Source organism: Colias croceus, chromosome 21, assembly GCF_905220415.1.
Source record: "Colias croceus chromosome 21, ilColCroc2.1".
Lineage (NCBI taxonomy): Eukaryota > Metazoa > Arthropoda > Insecta > Lepidoptera > Pieridae > Colias > Colias croceus.
This window is the reverse complement of record NC_059557.1, coordinates 4,791,777-4,814,558: the sequence shown is the minus strand read 5'-3', so window position 1 is coordinate 4,814,558 and position 22,782 is coordinate 4,791,777. Positions and strand designations below refer to the sequence as shown.

The following is a 22,782-nucleotide window of genomic DNA, read 5'->3' as shown; positions in this document are numbered from 1 at the left end:
TTTTATTTTCAACCAAAAAATTCAAACATAATAAGGATGATGGACAAATATTATGAAGAAATAATTGAAATACTGAACACACAATAATTGAAATACTGAACACACAATAACTAATTAATTTTTGTATATTATTAAGCAATATATCTAGACATACGGTAGAAAAAGAATTTGTTAGGTAGTGCTAAATGTAAATCTTATGTAAAAAATGTATTTAGTTCAGAGAGCCTATTACAGCGTTAAGGAATATAATATAGAAGATGATAATCGATGGAGGGTTGTCGTGTAAGAATCACAGGACAGTTCTTTGGCATATATTATGTAGTTACATATTACTATGTAAAATTAAACTGTAATAAAGAAATAAAACTTTTATTCCATTTTATTATGTACTTTTATTTATTTTTTATTATTTACAATACAATGTTTAAAAAATTGATTTCTACATTGCAAACATAGACATACATATATATATACTAGTGGTCCGCCCCGGCTTCGCCCTTGAAATACTGAACACACAATAACTAATTAATTTTTGTATATTATTAAGCAATATATCTAGACACACGGTAGAAAAAGAATTTGTTAGTGCTAAATGTAAATCTTATGTAAAAAATGTATTTAGTTCAGAGAGCTTATTACAGCGTTAAGGAATATAATATAGAAGATGATAATCGATGGAGGGTTGTCGGGTAAGAATCACAGGACAGTTCTTTGGCATATATTATGTAGTTACATATTACTATGTAAAATTAAACTGTAATAAAGAAATAAAACTTTTATTCCATTTTATTATGTACTTTTATTTATTTTTTATTATTTACAATACAATGTTTAAAAAATTGATTTCTACATTGCAAACATAGACATATATATATATACTAGTGGTCCGCCCCGGCTTCGCCCTTGGTACATGTTTATGTTTTCTTTCCATAATAACCATCCTCGTACTTCAAGGAACATTATAAAAAAATAATTATCGAAATCGGTCCACCCGTTCACGCGTGATGCCGTGACCAAGGGAAATAGGTCTGCCACTGATATCGATATTGTGCCTAAAGCATAGAACCTCAGCGTCAACAGTAATTGATGTTATGGAGATACCCCATGATTCCTGAAATGACAACATAAATAAGGTATGTTATTACATAGGTTAGACGTGTTTGGTATAATATTAATGCCTCCATTAAACTAACCTGGCTCCTTTTATTCGTACGTCTGGATAAATTTCAAGAAGTAAGTGTTCAACAGATTCTTTATCAAGTCGAAATCTCAATTGAAATTCGTGAGAATCCAGGGTCGCAAAAAAATCCACTCCTTCTCTATAATATATACTCTTTCACGCCCACTATCTTCTTCCGAAATTCGATATAATATTAAACACTTTTCTATCACTATCTGAACTCCACATTTCGATATTGAAGCGGAAACAATGAAATAGTAAGAATTTAACCGCCCGAAATCGACGAGTAATGCCCGGTTCCTATATTTGAAAAACGATCCGTTTTAGTTACGAATAGTAGTATAATTAACCAAGCGTAAGCGAAAATCGTTCCTATAAAAAACGTCTCGTCAAGCAACTTACCGACGGCTTCCTACTGACGGATGGGAGGGTTACTATTAACGAACGGTAAGCATATTGTATGGAGAAGACAGTTTATCGCGTTCCTATAAATATTTTTAATGTCATTATGCTGTCAAAGTTACTATTCGTATAGCATTTTGTTTACCCGTCGATTTCGGGCGGTTAAATTCTTACTATTTCATTGTTTCTGCTTCAATATCGAAATGTGGAGTTCAGATAGTGATAGAGAAGTGTTTAATATTATATCGAATTTCGGAAGAAGATAGTGGGCGTGAAAGAGTATATATTATAGAGAAGGAGTGGATTTTTTTGCGACCCTGGATTCTTACGAATTTCAATTGAGATTTCGACTTGATAAAGAATCTGTTGAACAATTACTTCTTGAAATTTATCCAGACGTACGAATAAAAGGAGCCAGGTTAGTTTAATGGAGGCATTAATATTATACCAAACACGTCTAACCTTATTAGTTACATACCTAATTTATGTTGTCATTTCAGGAATCATGGGGTATCTCCATAACATCAATTACTGTTGACGCTGAGGTTCTATGCTTTAGGCACAATATCGATATCAGTGGCAGACCTATTTCCCTTGGTCACGGCATCACGCGTGAACGGGTGGACCGATTTCTATAATTATTTTTTTATAATGTTCCTTGAAGTACGAGGATGGTTATTATGGAAAGAAAACATAAACATGTACCAAGGGCGAAGCCGGGGCGGACCACTAGTATATATATGTGTCTATGTTTGCAATGTAGAAATCAATTTTTTAAACATTGTATTGTAAATAATAAAAAATAAATAAAAGTACATAATAAAATGGAATAAAAGTTTTATTTCTTTATAACTATGTTTAATTTTACATAGTAATATGTAACTACATAATATATGCCAAAGAACTGTCCTGTGATTCTTACGCGACAACCCTCCATCGATTATCATCTTCTATATTATATTCCTTAACGCTGTAATAGGCTCTCTGAACTAAATACATTTTTTACATAAGATTTACATTTAGCACTAACAAATTCTTTTTCTACCGTGTGTCTAGATATATTGCTTAATAATATACAAAAATTAATTAGTTATTGTGTGTTCAGTATTTCAAGGGTGAAGCCGGGGCGGACCACTAGTATATTTATATGTATGTCTATGTTTGCAATGTAGAAATCAATTTTTTAAACATTGTATTGTAAATAATAAAAAATAAATAAAAGTACATAATAAAATGGAATAAAAGTTTTATTTCTTTATTACAGTTTAATTTTACATAGTAATATGTAACTACATAATATATTATGCCAAAGAACTGTCCTGTGATTCTTACACGACAACCCTCCATCGATTATCATCTTCTATATTATATTCCTTAACGCTGTAATAGGCTCTCTGAACTAAATACATTTTTTACATAAGATTTACATTTAGCACTACCTAACAAATTCTTTTTCTACCGTATGTCTAGATATATTGCTTAATAATATACAAAAATTAATTAGTTATTGTGTGTTCAGTATTTCAATTATTGTGTGTTCAGTATTTCAATTATTTCTTCATAATATTTGTCCATCATCCTTATTATGTTTGAATTTTTTGGCTGAAAATAAAAAGTTTTCCTGGTAGGTATTTGACCAATTTTTGCATTAAATGTGTTGGTCAACGAAGTCCAACATTCATCCTTTAATTTATTCGTAGAAGCATTAGTCTCCTTACTGGTTATAATAATTGAGCAATCTCGTCTTTACTCATAGCCTTCTTCGATTTCTGTAACAGAAATATATGTTTGACTTTAAAAGTGTCCGAAGCAAAAAGTAAGCGGCAGACGATTTTAAAGAAGAAATATAAAGGCGTACTTACCGGCGTAATATCCATTTTTAATAAATATATAAACAGTGGTCGTTGTATTGTTATTCTTTAATTATAAAACTTGACAATGAATCATCAATCAACAATGAATGACAATAATTTGACAACTGACAAGCAATGCACGCGTGCGCGAGAAAAACGTTCCGTTTTTGCTTTCTGTGTAACGCATTAGGTTGTTTAGAAGGAAAATTATCACGCAGATGTCTACAAATATATAGTTCTTTAGTATTAGTTCTTTATTAATAAGAAACTTTATTCTTAAAGTTTATAATTCGGCTGTATATTTAACTTATTTTGTCCTGAATTTTGTGTTATTTTAATTTCAATTTGGCTTATAACGAAACGCACATCTGTGAGTGAAGAGGGCTCGGTATTTTTATGACCAACGGATGTCCGTCGATAGCACGTCAAGAAATAAAATTGTGGAACGGTAATAACGACTCGTAGTTAGTTCTAGAAAAACGGATAGTAGCTTTGATACTATGACGATCCGTTGAATATAGGAACCGGGCATAAACAAAATGCTATACGAATAGTAACTTTGACAGCATAATGACATTAAAAATATTTGCCCGGTTCCTATATTTGAAAAACGATCCGTTTTAGTTACGAATAGTAGTATAATTAACCAAGCGTAAGCAAAAATCGTTCCTATAAAAAACGTCTCGTCAAGCAACTTACCGACGGCTTCCTACTGACGGATGGGAGGGTTACTATTAACGAACGGTAAGCATATTGTATGGAGAAGACAGTTTATCGCGTTCCTATAAATATTTTTAACGTCATTATGCTGTCAAAGTTACTATTCGTATAGCATTTTGTTTACCCGTCGATTTCGGGCGGTTAAATTCTTACTATTTCATTGTTTCCGCTTCAATATCGAAATGTGGAGTTCAGATAGTGATAGAGAAGTGTTTAATATTATATCGAATTTCGGAAGAAGATAGTGGGCGTGAAAGAGTATATATTATAGAGAAGGAGTGGATTTTTTTGCGACCCTGGATTCTCACGAATTTCAATTGAGATTTCGACTTGATAAAGATAAAGAACCTGTTGAACAATTACTTCTTCAAATTTATCCAGACGTACGAATAAAAGGAGCCAGGTTAGTTTAATGGAGGCATTAATATTATACCAAACACGTCTAACCTTATTACATACCTAATTTATGTTGTCATTTCAGGAATCATGGGGTATCTCCATAACATCAATTACTGTTGACGCTGAGGTTCTATGCTTTAGGCACAAAATCGATATCAGTGGCAGACCTATTTCCCTTGGTCACGGCATCACGCGTGAACGGGTGGACCGATTTCGATCATTATTTTTTTATAATATTCCTTGAAGTACGAGGATGGTTATTATGGAAAGAAAACATAAACATGTACCAAGGGCGAAGCCGGGGCGGACCACTAGTATATATATATATTATATGTCTATGTTTGCAATGTAGAAATCAATTTTTTAAACATTGTATTGTAAATAATAAAAAATAAATAAAAGTACATAATAAAATGGAATAAAAGTTTTATTTCTTTATTACAGTTTAATTTTACATAATAATATGTAACTACATAATATATGCCAAAGAACTGTCCTGTGATTCTTACGCGACAACCCTCCATCGATTATCATCTTCTATATTATATTCCTTAACGCTGTAATAGGCTCTCTGAATTAAATACATTTTTTACATAAGATTTACATTTAGCACTAACAAATTCTTTTTCTACCGTATGTCTAGATATATTGCTTAATAATATACAAAAATTAATTAGTTATTGTGTGTTCAGTATTTCAATTATTTCTTCATAATATTTGTCCATCATCCTTATTATGTTTGAATTTTTTGGCTGAAAATAAAAAGTTTTCCTGGTATTTGACCACTTTTTGCATTAAATGTGTTGGTCAACGAAGACCAACATTCATCCTTTAATTTATTCGTAGAAGCATTAGTCTCCTTACTGGTTATAATTGAGCAACCTCGTCTTTACTCATAGCCTTCTTCGATTTCTGTAACAGAAATAGCAATGTTTGACTTAAGAGTGTCCGAAGCAAAAAGTAAGCGGCAGACGATTTTAAAGAAGAAATATAAAGGCGTACTTACCGGCGTAATATCCATTTTTAATAAATATATAAACAGTCGTCGTTGTATTGTTATTCTTTAATTATAAAACTTGACAATGAATCAACAATGAATGACAATAATTTGACAACTGACAAGCAATGCACGCGTGCGCGAGAAAAACGTTCCGTTTTTGCTTTCTGTGTAACGCATTAGGTTGTTTAGAAGGAAAATTATCACGCAGATGTCTACAAATATATAGTTCTTTAGTATTAGTTCTTTATTAATAAGAAACTTTATTCTTAAAGTTTATAATTCGGCTGTATATTTAACTTATTTTGTCCTGAATTTTGTGTAATTTTAATTTCAATTTGGCTTATAACGAAACGCACATCTGTGAGTGAAGAGGGCTCGGTATTTTTATGACCAACGGATGTCCGTCGACAGCACGTCAAGAAATAAAATTGTGGAACGGTAATAACGACTCGTAGTTAGTTCTAGAAAAACGGATAGTAGCTTTGATACTATGACGATCCGTTGAATATAGGAACCGGGCATAGGAACGCGATAAACTGTCTTCTCCATACAATATGCTTACCGTTCGTTAATAGTAACCCTCCCATCCGTCAGTAGGAAGCCGTCGGTAAGTTGCTTGACGAGACGTTTTTTATAGGAACGATTTTCGCTTACGCTTGGTTAATTATACTACTATTCGTAACTAAAACGGATCGTTTTTAAAATATAGGAACCGGGCATTAAAAAATTCTTTCGGTGTTAGATAGCTCATTTATCGAGGAAGGCTATGTATAATCACGCTAAGATCATCAGCAGCGGAGTAATGCGAGTGAAACCGCGGGGAGCAGCTAGTGACTAAATAAAACTTCAAGTTCATTATTTGAGTCTTCATTTTATTGTGAATGTTGTCACCTAATGTATAGATACAGTATAATAAGCTTACAATTTATTACTGTATATTTGTTGAACGAATTTTGTTTCGTAAAAGATCGATTCTATGTATTTATTGAAACCTAATTTGCTATCTGTTAACATCGTGAGGAAAATTTTTAATCATTATAAATTTATTATTTTAAATTGTGCATTAACATGGATTAATGTTTCAAAATAAACTAATAATATATCACAATGTAATTTTCGATTTCGTTACATTGAGATATACATATGGAGACGACACCGCCTACATCACTTATGTTCCGCTCAACATACGCCATATGGCGTAACTGCACGCTCATTTTTTATTTGTTTTAAAGTGAAACGCATCAAATATGCCTTCGTGTGTGTTACGATATTGCACAAATAATACAAATAATACGGAAAAGTGCAAAGGAATTACTTTCATCGGTAAGTACCTAACTAGATAATAATTTTTAAAACTTAGTTAGAGCAAAAAAATGGCGCACAGATTTTGTTCGTGGTGTCTCCTCCATACGAAGCAATATTATCTCAATGTTTCGTTATAATAATTTTAGCGTCTATGATAGTAAATGAAGAGCTAGGTACTATGTATTTCTAAAATCCATTTATCTATGTGTAAGAAAATCATTTGAATATGTTGCCACTTTACAGTGATATTATATAAAAACATCATAAACTTTTCTATAAAATTTTCTCCCACTCATAGTGCTAATATGAACAGGACAATGCATGTATATTATGTGTTTTTAAAATACTGCAAACCATAGTTTTGTAATAAAAAATCTTTAATTTTAAAGTTTAAGAAATATTCTGAAACCCTTTGTTTTAATCGGTATTTCTACAATATAACTATAAAATGGCAACATTTACATTCTGCTGGATAAAACAAAGTAGGTATTTGAGTAATCGCGGTATTGTGCCAATATTATAACAATATTTTTATCACAGACAAGCCAATATGTAATGATCAGCAACTGCATGTTATTACGTACTGCATAAACTATATTTACAAATGTATGTAGCGATACGAAAAAATAAATTTATGGATACTCTTACCCTTTTCCAAAACGTTTAATCACTAATAGGAATAATCTATTTTCTTATTAAGTAAGGCTGATATTGGTCTAGTGTAGACAAAGTTTTATTTTGAGAATAATTTATGTATAATATTTATAGTTTTATAATTTGTATCTTAATCTGTCATTAATGGATAAGATCTTAGATTTTTGTTTACAATTAATTACATTTTTAATGGAAAAGAGTATCTATACCATAGATAAAATATACTTCAATAGATAACAACAGAAAATATATAGCGATTTGGTCACATGGAGAAAAGGATATTAATTACCTAATTATTTCTACGTGCCTTTAACTAAATTTTAAATTGTAATTACAAAGCATCACCCTGTATGAATCATTTAAATGAATATTAATGATCGAAAAGAAACTCGCGAAAGAAAGTCGATTTGATATGCGTTGATAAAACATTGTAATATTAGGTAGGTATGTGATTTTGTTAATCGATTACTGTTTATTATAGCATAAATTGCATGCTTAATTTCTTATTAGATTGTTCTACATTACGCTCTATAGTCAAATATATATTATTATAGATACTTATAAATTATAAACAATGCATTTTTCTTATGAATGCAGTCTCGTAAACTTCGATCCAAATTTCCTTAGCCAACATTGCTATTTTAAAATATGACCGATTAAGTATTTTTCTCTATTCACAAGAAATATGCACATATTAATAAAAAAATGTTTATATTGTCTGAAAAGAATATGAAACTAATTATTTGTATCAAAATATTATTTTGTAATGTCGTTAGGTGACGACTGAGAATTATTGGACATTTATAATTATATTGTGCATAAACTTTGTCCTATTCACTATAGTATTGTATTTATTTTCTAAAATTACTCTAGTGTAAGTAGACACAGCTGTACATTTAATATTTACGCCTTGAGATTCTTTCATTGTATTTTTTTTTACCTTAGCCCAATCGTAAATGCTTTGTTAAATAGTTAATTATAATCAAGTCAAGCAATGAAATAACAAGTTGAGTAACGAAAAAAAGGTAAATGGTACTCAAAATTTAAATCATAAATCATGTAGATCATATTTGTGAATTGACATAGGTATTCCATTTATTAAATTGTTCTTTCTGTAAAAGATTAAAGGTACAGCTTCATTATTTATCTATACTATGTTAATGATAATCTCACTGATTCTGATAATATTACTCTAATAGCTTCATGTACTTATAGCGATTATTTACATTATCAACAAATATTCAGGCAATATTATAGACTAATGCGAAGCGACTGCCATTTTATTTTTTGGTTATATCGAATGTCGTAACGTGTTTAGATATTTATAATGCATTAATTACAAATAAACTTATCTAATTATTAATAATTAAAATAAAATATATAATTCGTTTTGTCTTATTCAATTATTTGGAAAAAAATAAGAAAATTGTCTAAGTAAATATTTGTATCAAAACGAATGTTATTCTTGTAACAGCGCAAAGTACACTTAAAAGTAGGTACATATTGAGTATTTTGTACTTTCAAGTATTATATAAGGTAAAGATAATTTGCAATAACGATTTGTAGAGCAGTTATAAATAATTTAAAGTAAATATTAAGTTATTGTAAAGGTAATTTTTTCTATACGTAAAAGTTAAAACAATTAATTATTGTGGGTACAATATACAAGCAAGTCGACACGAAAACATTTAAAAGGAAAATAAAAAATTAACTGCTCTATAAGTAATGGAAATATATTGACAGCTATAAATAAGTATTACAATTAGGGTGCTTTTTTGAGAATATGGCTATAATAAGAATATAAGTAGTGTCGTATCATGAGAAATTCTTTTGTTTTTACTTTTGTTTAAAGTAATATAAATTATGAGGAAATAAACTAACTTAACTAGTTAACAAAAAAACTAACAATTAATTAGTTAATAAATCCATACTATAATATTATAAATGCGAAAGTAACTCTGTCTGTCTGTCTGTCTGTTACTCAATCACGCCTAAACTACTGAACCAATTTTCATGAAATTTGGTATAGAGATATTTTAATGCCCGATAAAGGACATAGGCTACTTTTTATACCGGGAAAATTACGCAATCCCGGAAATCCCACGGGAACGGGAACTATGCGGGGTTTTCTTTGACTGCGCGGGCGAAGCCGCGGGCGGAAACCTAGTATCTAATAAAAAATCGCAAAATTAATGTAAGCTAATAAGTGGCACGAGTAGAAATTTAAATGTTATTAGGTTATTAGGTACCATTTCAAAAATAAATATAAAAGTCTCGTTATAATTGTAGGGAACATATTATACAAGGTGAAAGGTAAGACGTTTGACAAATTTAGACAGGAGCTTCTACAGAAAAAAATTTGGACTTTGTATGGAAATCTGTCAGCTGATTAGCGAAGTTTCCGTACAAAGTCCAATTTTTTTTCTACGAATTCAGCAAAGTTGTAGAACAAAAGTTGTTGAGTTTCATGAGTAAAAGCTCCTGTCTAAATTTGTCTAACGTCTTACCTTTCACCTTGTTTAGGTTGATGTAATAATATAATCACTGGATAACGCGTGCTTAAGATTTTGCCCACACGATCGCATAATATTCTTATTATAATCAAGTTCCAATAGATAACAGCACAAAATATTACGTATTTTCAAACAGCTGTTGTACTGTACATGCAATCTTAAATTTAAATTGTTCAGATTAACTACACCAACAAAGTAAAATACGATACGCAGATAACATACTTTTTACAAAACTTCAACAGCGAGGCCAGCTCTTTGGTATTATAATACTGAAAATAATTTACATTTTATTAAAATACGATTAAAATTTTAAATGTTTATACCATTGTTCAAAACTTAAAATAAAAATTCCACAAGTAATTCGTTCGGATATTATGTTACACAATATTAAATATTTTAAGCAATGAAATCGTGTTATTGTCATAGAATACCTAAGCACAGTTGAATGGACCTTAACAGTTTCGTGTTGAATAACGGTATAAACGTAATTAGATGTCTACGAAATATTACAGCAGGTATACGTTCGGTAGATTACAATAAATAAGCTATGTGTAGCTTATATTATTTGAGCCTCTGAAGTATATAGTATATTATAATTAATATTTTCACTATTTAAAGCTCTTAGTTTTCTTTTTATGCGAGTTCTATAATCGCATAGAACACCGAAGGCCCTTCTTTAAACAGGGGTGTTATCCTCCGTAGTGGGCGAGTAAATACGATTACATAGAGATAACAATTATTATAGTATAGTGACTAGAATATTTTTAAAAACAAAAGCTTCGCTTTGGCATTTGCGTAGTTTTACACACGGTAAAGATCCGAATATCCCGAACGGTCCTCGTCACTCGGTAAGCGTTTATAAGAAAGGTCACTTGGAAATATTCGTCACTAATGTGTCTAACGTAGCAATGGTTATTTTAGAATGTTGATCATCGAAAATAAATGACGTTCGTAAGACACCACACTTAAATAGTCCACACTTGAACTTTTTCAGCTATAACGCACCAACTCGCTTGATCGTAGTACGAGGATACCACGTGTAGGCTCTCCACATACTTCTCGATTAACTGATCGAGTTCTCCCTTCTTGAATACGTGGTAGTAACGATGGTAGGTCACCGCTCCTCCTTCTGAGGGCAGGCTGTCCGACCCGTCGCTCAGTGAAGGCAGCAGCGGTGCGTGGGGTAGCCGGGGTGGTGCGACAGGCATGGTTGCAGTGTCTTCTGACGAAGATCGCGTTTCCAGGAATTTTCTGTCTTTAGAACATTCACTGCACGAAGGCAACGATGCCAAACTCGCACACCCCAGAGACGCAGTACTTCCCGTTTTATCTCTTCGACTCCAGTCGCTTCCAGCAGATGTGTCGCTGGATTCTATTGAAAACCCTGATTTTAATGGCGCCGTGCTCGTGCTGGAACGGGAAGTCATCGATTCCGGACTAATCTCCATTTTGTCCAAATCGCTTGAGTCAGTAGATTGTCCTACTTTTAATGATGATCGTTTATCCGTGCTTGTACATAATGAGTCTACACTTATTTCTGACTCTAATGAATATCCAGTTTCGAGAGATTGACTTGTATCATACGCGCCCGAATCGATCGTTATTTCTGGATTTCCGTTACTCGATGATATTGCACTGTCTTCATCTGGGTTTTTTATATCCGTCAATTCGGGCGTCTTATCATCTGTAATTGTCTTTACGTTATATTGAATATTGGCACAATTATTTAAGAAAATATCTTCTTCGCTAGTTACTTTCATAGTTTTCTTGAGTTCCCTGTATTTATTAATAATCGGATCGACGTCTTTTGATCTTTTCTTGGTCTTTGTCTTAGTGCTGCACTTAGGAAATAATTTATTTATATCCATTTCTTGAGAGTCTTGTAGGCACGTCACGTATTTTGTTTTGTCGCTAAATTTACCGAAATTATTTCCATCATTTCCGCCTTTGGTTAAGTATGGGTCCTCGAGGTGTTGCAGACTATCAGATAGTTCATCTAATATTTTTTGTGTATTTCTGTCCTCTTCTTCTCGCTTCAATCGCAGTGAAATACTCTTTTCACTACTACTGCTACTTGGAAGATCGAAGTCTTCTTCGTTTATTCGTTTGGAATATTGGTCTATTTCTTGCAGTAACTTTTCGCTCAATTTTTCAGCAAACTCTGTAAGATGTTGACCACGATTTTGATCAACCCATTCTTCGTCCTTTGCAATCATATCTGATTTACACGTTACTAGAGGTTCATTCGCTTGGATTCGGTTGAAACTTTCAGATTTCGAAATTGATTTCTCCGAGTCTGTACTTGATATTGAGATAGAATCGTACGGTAAGCGTGTCGGACTTCGATGATTTTTGGTATAGTTTTCATCTAAAGAACGTCCTTCTGGTCGGTTTGGTGACAACCTATTTAAGCTCCATGTTGAGTTGCTGGTACTTCCTTGTTTCGGGGACCTGTCCTTAGATCGTCGTCCTGGGGACAGACGTTCTAAGCTCGAAGAACTTCCACTTGAACTCGTATGAGACTGGGACCTCGATTTATCCTCCAATATTCTTAAATCACCAGGCGAAAGCTTATTAAGGCTCCAGTTACTGCTGCTACTGCTACTAGAAGCTCCTTGTACAATTGCCATGGCCTCTGAGCTTTCAATTTTATCTAAATTTTTCCTTTTGGATCTTGGACTTGACTGTATAACAGTTTCACATGTTTCATCAAGTGTTTGTGCAACTTCCGCAACTGCTTCTATGAGGTTTTGCGGAGTATTTAATATCAAAGGCGTTTTTTCTTCAGTAGTAGTTTCCTCCTTCTTGGTTTGCAATTCAGATGCTGACAAATCTGAAATAAAAAATATCACTTGAATACAAATGAAGAAATATTTTGTTTTTATAGTTTTAAATGTACAAAAATTCAGTCAATTATTTATTTTAATTATTCATCTACCTCTATTATATCTACTCGCTGCATAAATTTAGAAAGTTGCAATAATGAATGAAAAAAGAAAATTACCTTTTTCAACTGCAGTCTTGCGTAATTCCTCTGGCACTACGCTTATCACGCTATCGACAGAATCCGGTGAAGAAACTCCACTAGAGTCACTATCCATATCGTCTATAGCTGGGTTGAATAGTTCCAATGACATGAGCTTTGGATGGGTTTTAGCAATGGGTTCAGATTTGCCTGTTGTACGAACAATGGGAAACGGTGGTCGACGACTTGTATTTATTGAAGGAATTCCTTTATTCAACATTTCTTTTATTTGTCGTATTCTTTCTTTTCGTCTTTTGTCCGCCAATCTAGAATCTAAATTATCCGAGACAGGGGATTTGTTGCTTTCTTTAGGCTTGAATTGAGGTATTTCTGGTAATTCAGCCACAGTTTGAAGTGTTATTTTTGGATACGGCTTCGTGTCTTGAAGTATTCGAGGTTCTAAATCATTAGTTTCCAATGTGAGCTTATGAATTTCTTCAATGTCTTTGTTTATTTCTGCAATAAGCTCATTTGTAACGTCCGTTGAAGTTTCTTCTTCTTCTTGTATAGGTGATATTGTGTCAATTTCTTCCAATATTTCAGGAACAGGAATGGGTTTAGTTTTGTTTATAATAGGCAGGTTTTCAATTGGAGGTATTATCATTTTCACTTGTTCTTCAGGCTTTGGCGGAGAATTAGGTTGACTCTTTGATTGAGGCTTTAAAGGTACAACAGGGACGTTATTTGTTGTGGAATAGTTTTTAAGACTGTATTGTGCGACGAGTATTTTGTTAAAATTCGCAGCAGCTTGTACTGCATTGGGTGAAGATGGTGGTCGAATCAGTGGAAATGCTTGCTTTATTCTTGGAGATGGTAATCCTGGTGAGCTTTTCATACGTGGTGAAGTAGGTACCGATGATACTTTTAATCGAGGGGAAGTAGGACCTGGTGATAATGGAGTCGGCGATAAAGGATCACCACTGCCGTCCGCTTTAGGTACATATATTACTGAAGCGAAACTGTCTTCCGAATCGACACTAGTATCACTTTGTAAACTACTATCTTTAGATGAATCGGAACCATCTTCTCTAGAATGTCGTCGCTCAGGACAGCTTTTTTCATTAGTTGTATTATTGTCACTTGGTGTAGGAACTTCCGGTACAGGACCATGATTTTTCCAACCTTGCAGCATTCGTACAAATACCGTAACCTTATCTATATTCGTTGTGGAAGTTTTGAACTTGTTTGTGAGGCCGTTTTTTAGGGACTGAAATTTTTTAGCAGTTGTAGCCGATGTTGAGAAAATCGAGTCACGTATTGAATCGAGAGTTCCTGGTCGTCTATATAAATACTCTTCATTGAGGGACGCTTGTTTTTGTATATTTTTTCTTAATCGCTCCTTTTCTCTTAACCTTTCTGCTGACATGAGTTCCTCGTTTAACGAAGTTTGTTTAAATACCCCAGGCTTTCTTGATTGCATTTTATATGTATGAACCTTAAAATTGGGCATTTCTTCGACTAGACTTTTCATGTCAGTAGGTTTATCGAGATCTTCTTCCGCGTCATCTTCGTTAATAGATTTCTTTTGTTTAACTAATTTGGGTTTCTTACGTTCCGTAGTTTCAACGGGTGGAGGTTCGGAAGGCGGTGGTTCGCGTTCTTCAGCACCAAGACTGGGTAAACTGGACCTCGATCGCACCATCGCGTGACGTTCTATGTCAGCAATGTCCGTGAGACTTCTTGATTTTAAAGTGGTTGAGTCAGATGGTTGTGCAATTAATCTAGGAGGTAGAACTTCGTCTAATCTTCGTAATTCGATTGGAAGATCTGCTGCTGGTGGTTCTGGTTGACCGCGAGGACACGGTCTAGTGTTAACCCTAGTCCCTAGGTTCCACGAAGGCAGGAAGGATCGCCGGCCAGCTAACCGCTGTAACGCTCGTCTTACAAATGAATAGCACGTTTCATTTGGTGAAGACAAGGACGACGATCCTGGTGAGCCATCCCGGCTTTTCCATGGTTCCGCTGTCCTGTAAAAACATTTAATATTATGATATTAGACTAAAAAAACAATTTAATATAGTGTTTTTATTATATTTTGTGCATATTTTTAGGTTTTATCGCGTTAATTACTTTTCGTTATAAAATTAGATACTTACTGCTCATTTTCAACAGACAGGAATCGCGGACCAGGCGGAGGCGGACAGAGCGTCACTGGTCTGTGCCATGGAATCAGGACGTCCTGAAAAAAATATTCAAAATTAGGATGTATTTTAGAGTATCTAATTAAAAATAGAATTATCTAAACGTATGAATTTACTTTTAAATAACTTAGTACTATTTTAATTACTAAAATCTCCTATATAGGCTCCACCTTTGCAAATGTTCATGGACGGCTGTGATCCCCTACCACGAGGCGAACTACTAGCCACTGCTCTAACATAAAACTGCACAAAATCCACCCACCTGCGAATGAAAGTTCCGTCCCTCATGTTCCATGGCCCACACGGTGAGCAGCAGCCGGCCGCCGATCCGCGTGATCCGCGCGAGCTCCCGCAGCGCCATCGCGCGGCGCTCCACCGTCGCGAAGTGGTGCACCACCGCGATAGAGAGCACTGCGTCGAACGACTCGTCGCGGAACGGGAGGCTGAGGTTGTCGCATACGACCACCTGGTGATTGGTATACGTGTGTTATAGTTTTCTAGTGTTTGGGTGGCTACAATGATAGTAGAAATGTGTCGAATAATTCGTCTTCCGACGGGAGGCTGAGGTTGTCGCATACGACCTGAATATTTTTTTTAGTTTTGAGTGGTCTTGTAACTGTTGCATTCCACAATTCGGTGAAATACAGATAAATCTGATTCGCAAGCGTGTGAAAGCAATAAAATGATTCGTCGCGAAATGGGAGCAGGTTGTCGCAGAATAAATCACAGTTTTTCAACTTTTGTATTAGTGTGTATTGTATATAACCTTTAAATTACCATTTATACGAGCAAATAAACATTTGATTTTTTAAATATTTCATTTATAGTGCAGTGAGAGTTATTCAATGTCATCCCAAGATTGTTTCCAGGGCTAGATTAGTAATAATTAATGATAGATGATGATAGATAGAGTACATAGTATTTTTAGGGAACCTATAGTCATTACAGAGCACTATGAATATGTTCAGTCAAGGCACTACCTACTAGGATCAACAGTAAATATGATTTATAAACTTAAAGTTAAATCTATACTGTCTATAGTAATATTATAAAGCTGAGTTTGTTTGTTTGAACGCGCTAATCTCGGGACCTACTGATCCGATTCGAAAAATTCTTTCGGTTTTAGATAGTCCATTCATCGAGGAAGCGCTATTATGATTGAGTATTATTTACCTCATTATTGTTCTGGTGGGCTTGCGCTGATAGCCTCGAGCACCTGTCGCCGCCGACCGCGAACACGGAAGGATTCACACTCAAGTATTTTCCATTTCCGCACCCTGGAATATTATATTTAATTGTAAAAATAGACTTGTCTTTTAATTTACATATAAATTATTAATATGTTGGATGAAACCAATTATCAAAATATTAAATATTCTATAGAAGCCCCTGGAAAAATCTAATAATTGACGACCAAGAACTGAATAATAAAGATATAGAATAAATAAAGCCATGTGATAACACAGATATAAATAAATTATGTGAGACTTCTGGATGAGGTATGATGATAAGTACTATTATTTCTTGGCCGTATAGAGCAATGAATGAATCATACAAAAACAAACTTGTTAAAATAATAAACAAACAATAAATATAATTGGAACCAATCAATTAATTTTTATCACGTTCATCATTCAATCGTAACTACTTAACAATCCTAATTTTAGCATGAAAATACATTTTTATTCATTCACGAGGCCACTCCCACGTTTTGACATTTGCCTGTACTGCTGAAATGCTAATTATCCGTTGTTATTACATATTTACCAAAGTGAGTGGGAAGATGATATTAACGCGCCCACTTATTCACAATACCTACGAGAATTAGACATTAATGGCCAAGACAAGTGAGATTAGCGACTTAAGACTATGTAGAGCATCGTTAAATATCTACTGTTAATTCGTTGAGGGTGAAAAAGAGTTAAATAGATGGAAACGTCATATATAGAATTGATTATAAGGTTGCTTTTAAGCCAATAATGTGCGAGGGTGTGTAGGAGGTATTAGTTCTATAATTATTTTAAGCAATAGAAGACATTCCACAGCCTCGCAACGCATCCTTGCACAGCTTTGGTGGAAACCCCCACACATTAAGACAGCTCAGCTAGATATCCTCCCAAGGCAAGAACACAAGTCACAAATAAAGCGCGGTGTATGTAAACTATAATCAAATAAACAGGGAGACATACCGACGTCGCACACGAGGCTGCCCGGGTCCAGGTCGGAGAGGAAGGCGCGCACGGCGGGCGCCGGCGCGCTGGGCGCGTCGTCCTCGCCCGCCTGCTCGTACACGTCGTGCACGTAGGCGCGCTCGAGCGCCGCGCCGCGCGCCGCGCACTCGCCTGCGCCCGCCACCGCGCCCGCGCCATCTGCCATCACCGCACCGCCATTGCTACGCGCTGCAAAGAGTTTATTACAGTTAATTGTTAGAAAATAGATAAATATACTATATACTGTAGATGTGCTCCGCGGTTTTGCTCCGCTCCTGTTGGTAGAGCCTTCCTCGATAAATGAATTATCTAACACCGAAAGAATTTTTCAAATCAGACCAGTAGATTATTAGCGCGTTCAAACAAATTATAATATTAGTATAGATTAATTAAAATGTAATCAGCATTATTCTTTACTCGTTCATTTATTAAGAGATGATAATAATCCTAATAAATAGTTACATTCGGACAAGTTGTAGCAAATAAAATATTATAATGCAGCATACCTAGTACCTATTTATACCTTTCTATTAAAAGCTATGTTTAACACATAATTATTTAATTCACCTTTTGACAAAGCTAGTTAATCATACGTGGCGAACTTTGTTTGTGAAAAAACCCAAATACCTAGTTATAAATTTATAATACCTACAATCTTTATGTAATGCAGTTTTATTTAATTCTATTGCATTAGCATAAGCTATAGATAAACCGTTCCCATTGCAATTGGTAGAATTTAGTTAGAACCGCAACAGTAAAGTATGGACAATAGGTCGCCTAAATAGCATTTGCATCGGAAACATGCGCTTTTGTGACCAGTCTCAAATTATAGCCAGTTCTATTTTAAGCTACGGATACACGGATTCGCATTGATTTTGTAAAACCAATAAGAACACAAAAATTGCAATGTTTGATGAAAATAATGAAAATTGCCGATAATTTCACGTATGGTTGATTTTACACTGCTTTGATAAATAGCATATTATGAACGTACTAGATTTCCGCCCGCGGCTTCGCCCGCGTTTGCAAAGGAAAACCCGCATAGTTCCCGTTCCCGTGGGATTTCCGGGATAAAAACTATCCTATGTGTTAATCCAAGTTACCCTCTATATGTGTGCTAAATTTCATTGTAATCGGTTCAGTAATTTTTACGTGAAAGAGTAACAAACATCCATACATCCATACAAACTTTCGCCTTTATAATATATTGAACGTATAAGGTTATTTAAAATGCTTTTATTGTAACACAGATAACAATTAGAAAATAAATGGTAATAATTTTCAGTTATTTGTTGAATTTTCAAAATCGGTAAATTAGTAAAATACATTTTCGGTCTTTACAAACAATTTAATATTATAAGTATAGATAAACATTTTTACTTTATTCCGTTAAAGCTCTATGGATATACAAGGACGAAGCCGCAGTCACAAATAGAATCGATTCTATATTGAAATGGAAAACTGCATTATTCAACGCAGTAACGGTGTTCCGACGAAGGTGACTGAAAATAGTGATCGCTATGCAACTTTCTGGATTCACGAGATAAAAGATATGGATTGTATGTTTTGTTGATTATTTTAAATAGAATATAAGTATATAGTAATGAAGGTTTAAAAATAAATAAACAGGCTTTTTAATTTATTTGTGTACTTTTTCTTCCTTTAAAAATGGTCGCGTAGACAAGGTAGTCCTCACACGTCACTTTTAGATACGCGACTACTGTAGGGTTTAGGAGGCTAGAAAATAGTGATAATAACTTATTGCCGCGGTTAAACACATCATAAGTTCCTTTGACTACGCGGGCGAAGCCGTGGGCAGATAGTATTATGTATTTCGATTATACTAATAAGTAATAAGTTAATAATATGAACTGACGAGCTTGTTTGTTCGACCACTGTCATCTCAGGAAATATTTCAAGCAATCTTTCATCACTGGATATGTATGACGTACGTGTTCCCTAAGCGCAATAGGCTATTTATGTACCACGGGTGAATCCGGGGCAAACAATTTACAACAATGCAATGCTGTCGCGAATTCAAATGACCGTATTCTCGATTTAGTTTTAGCCAGCGAGCCGTCGCATGTCAACGTCTATAACGCTGATTTACCTTTAGTTTCGATTGATGCGCATCATCCCGCTCTTAAAATTATTATAGAAAATCCTTCTCAACGTCATTTGAAACCAAATAGCGACATTGTTTTATATGATTTTTATAAGTGCAATTATGAAGTCTTAAATTTCGAACTGGAACAAGTTGACTGGACTTCCCAATGGATAAACGCCTCCAACGTTGACGAAATGGTCACAACTTTCTATGATATTGTATTAAATATTATTAAAAGTAATACTCCAGTACGCAAACTACGCAATGAAAAATATCCAACATGGTTTAGTCGCCCCTTAATAAAATCTCTTAAAGAAAAAGCTAAGTTTCATTCAAAATACCTAAAATATGGGAATCTCAGAGACAAGCTCCAGTTTGATTTGCTTCGAAGGCGATGTAAGGACATGCTAGACCACTGCTACTCAGAATTTAAAAATCACGCGGCTGATCATTTACGTCATCGTCCTAAGCATTTTTGGAAATTCTTTAAGGATAAAATGAGCAACTGCACAAATTTACCACATGAAATGGTTTTTAATAATACGGTTGTTAAAGGTGGTCAAGAAATATGTAATGCTTTCTCAGATTTTTTTCAATCAGTATATTCTTATTCATCGAATTCAACGTCTTTTTCCATAAATATGCATGATGCAGATACAGACAGTGGTGTCGCCCCTTTTAGCACGTTGGTAATATCTGAAAAAGAAGTGTTAAATCGCTTAAAACTCTTAGATGCCAATAAAGGCCCAAGACCCGATGCAATACCACCAATATTCTATAAAAATTGTGCCAAAGGCCTATATGTACCACTTACTCTAATCTTTAACGAATCATTAAAATTAAGCTTCTTCCCATCTACTTGGAAACTCGCACACTTAACTCCGATTCACAAAGCAGGCTCATTAAACGAGATTGCCCAATACCGACCTATCTCGATTCTAAGTACACCTGGAAAAGTTCTAGAAGACATAGTAAATATTAAACTTTTGGCCCACATTAAATGTAAAATTGATCAAAACCAGCACGGGTTTCTGCCCCGTAAATCAACAAACACAAATTTTGAGGTTATATATCTGATATAGCTGAAGCTCTTGATAAGAATCTCGAGGTGCATGCTGTGTACACCGATTTCAGAAAGGCGTTCGACTTAGTAAATCATGATCTTCTATTACATAAGCTCTCAAATATGGGGATACACGGATCCTTATTAAGATGGTGCGAGTCATATTTACGAAACCGCTCCCAGCTTGTCTCAATCCGAGGTTTTAAATCCACCCCCTATACTATTCCATCGGGAATACCGCAGGGCTCCCATCTCGGTCCGCTCTTCTTTTTAATCTTTGTTAACGACCTCCCGCGTGTAATACAATCCAACTATAGAATGTACGCTGATGATTTAAAAGTTTATAGAACGATTAAGGATAAAACAGATGTTAACATACTTCAATCAGATCTTAATAATATACAAAAATGGTGTACAAATAATCACATGTGCTTAAATATCAATAAATGCTATCACATAAAATTTTCTAGAAAGAAAATTCGAACACCTGTTACTTACCTTATCAATAATTTACCACTCACGGAAGTGAGCTTTATCCGTGACCTAGGCGTTATCATGGATAGTTCTTTAAGTTTTAGAATCCATTACGATCATATTGTCAAAAAAGCTTCACAATTATCGGGCTTCGTCACGAGACAAATGAGATTCCTGAAACAACCTCAACTTACCATTTTAATTTATAGCACCCTCGTTCGTGGAATACTAGAGTATTGTTCAGCTGTCTGGAGCCCTAGTTACCAAGTCCATTCCGATAGAATTGAAAGAGTCCAGAAACGTTTTTTGTACCATCTTAGTTACTCAGACCATAAATGTAGGGTTTTAACTTCCTATGAACAGCGTCTGTCTTACTTTAACTTGAGTGGTTTACATACACGCAGGAAAGTAGCGGATATATTATTTCTTTATAAGGTTCTACATGGGGAAGCAGATTGTCCTGATGTCTTGGAGCGCATTTGTCTCTCAATTCCGCGTATCACTACTCGTTTACATAACAGATTATGTTTTCTGCCACCTTTAAGTAAAACTAATCTTGGTCAACATGCACCTCTGTTTCGAATGTGCACCTATGCAAATAGTATCCGATCAGAAATAGATATATTTAGTGGTTCTCTGGTCTCAATTAGGAATAAATTATTAAATTTAATCAAATAAATACATAGTTATCATAATTATTGTTACATAGATAAGGTATCCAATTAAAATTTGTAAATTTGCATGCTGTGTCTACATCCAGAAGGTTATAAATCAACTGCATGATAGTACATAATTAATAGAATAAATCACAAACATTTGTAACCAGTTTTGTAGACCAATAAAAAAAAAAAAAAAAAAAAACCGCTAGTTATATATAAGGTAAAAGTACCGTTTTGTGCGAACGCGATCACGTCCGTGGATTTATGACTCCACTGTATCTCACTTGGTGACCTGGTTTACTGGTATTCCCGGAACTCCAAGAGATCACGGATTATCTAATGTATTGGAAAATTGATATCGTTGAAGATTTTAAATTTACAGGAAATTAAAATTACTTTTTTTTCAAATGATAAGTTGTAAAATGAGGTTAAACTGTATTGTGTTTTTAAAGATATTTTAAGGTCTACAACAATATCTTATTAAGCAAACATCGAAAAAACAAAATGATAGGTAATATGTTTGTAAATACATATAATATTATATATTGCGTATATTGTTAAGTCACTTAAAATTAATTATAAATACAGTAATAATCTATCAAATTCTAACATAGACTAAATCAAATTACTTAATATACTTTTGTCATTATAAAAAAAAAAAACACAAAAATCTAGCATTATCCACGAACAAAATCGAAATAAAACAAACTATAGTGTACCTATAGCTGCAGAAATCCATCACAATGAGAGAATCAAATACACGTCCTATTTAAAAGATTGAAATAATGTAGGCAATTTCAGAAGCCATTCATATCATCTTTTGTGTTTCAACAATAACGTAGGTAAAATTTTATTATGCGAGAAACGCTGATGCGAACAGCTCGAGTCGTGGACAGGATTGTTGGCCATCTGCTGCTTTTATAGATTTACTTTATTTATATTTTATACGCCCTCGAGGACAGGACTTAAATAAGAATTAAGTTTTATTTCTCATGCGTATTCGAATTGTAAAGTTGCGTGAATGGTGAACTTTGTAAAGCAGTAACTCAAAATTGGATCAGCAGTTTCTTTATAATA

The 22,782-nt window shown here is 34.0% G+C and overlaps 1 protein-coding gene across 1 annotated transcript in view; it reads right to left on the bottom strand.

The window, feature by feature from the left end:
* Positions 1-9,943: 9,943 nt before the first annotated feature.
* The window catches only part of LOC123701427, a 28,750-nt gene continuing 15,911 nt past the window's right edge, over positions 9,944-22,782 (bottom strand). The window contains exons 3-8 of the mRNA XM_045648902.1: positions 17,382-17,591; positions 16,366-16,469; positions 15,455-15,658; positions 15,148-15,230; positions 13,031-15,018; positions 9,944-12,859 (exon numbers count right to left, since the gene is read on the bottom strand). Coding sequence (XP_045504858.1) covers positions 10,992-12,859; positions 13,031-15,018; positions 15,148-15,230; positions 15,455-15,658; positions 16,366-16,469; positions 17,382-17,568 — 4,434 coding nt within the window. The 5' untranslated portion in view covers positions 17,569-17,591 and the 3' untranslated portion in view covers positions 9,944-10,991. The remainder of the gene's footprint in view (positions 12,860-13,030; positions 15,019-15,147; positions 15,231-15,454; positions 15,659-16,365; positions 16,470-17,381; positions 17,592-22,782) is intronic.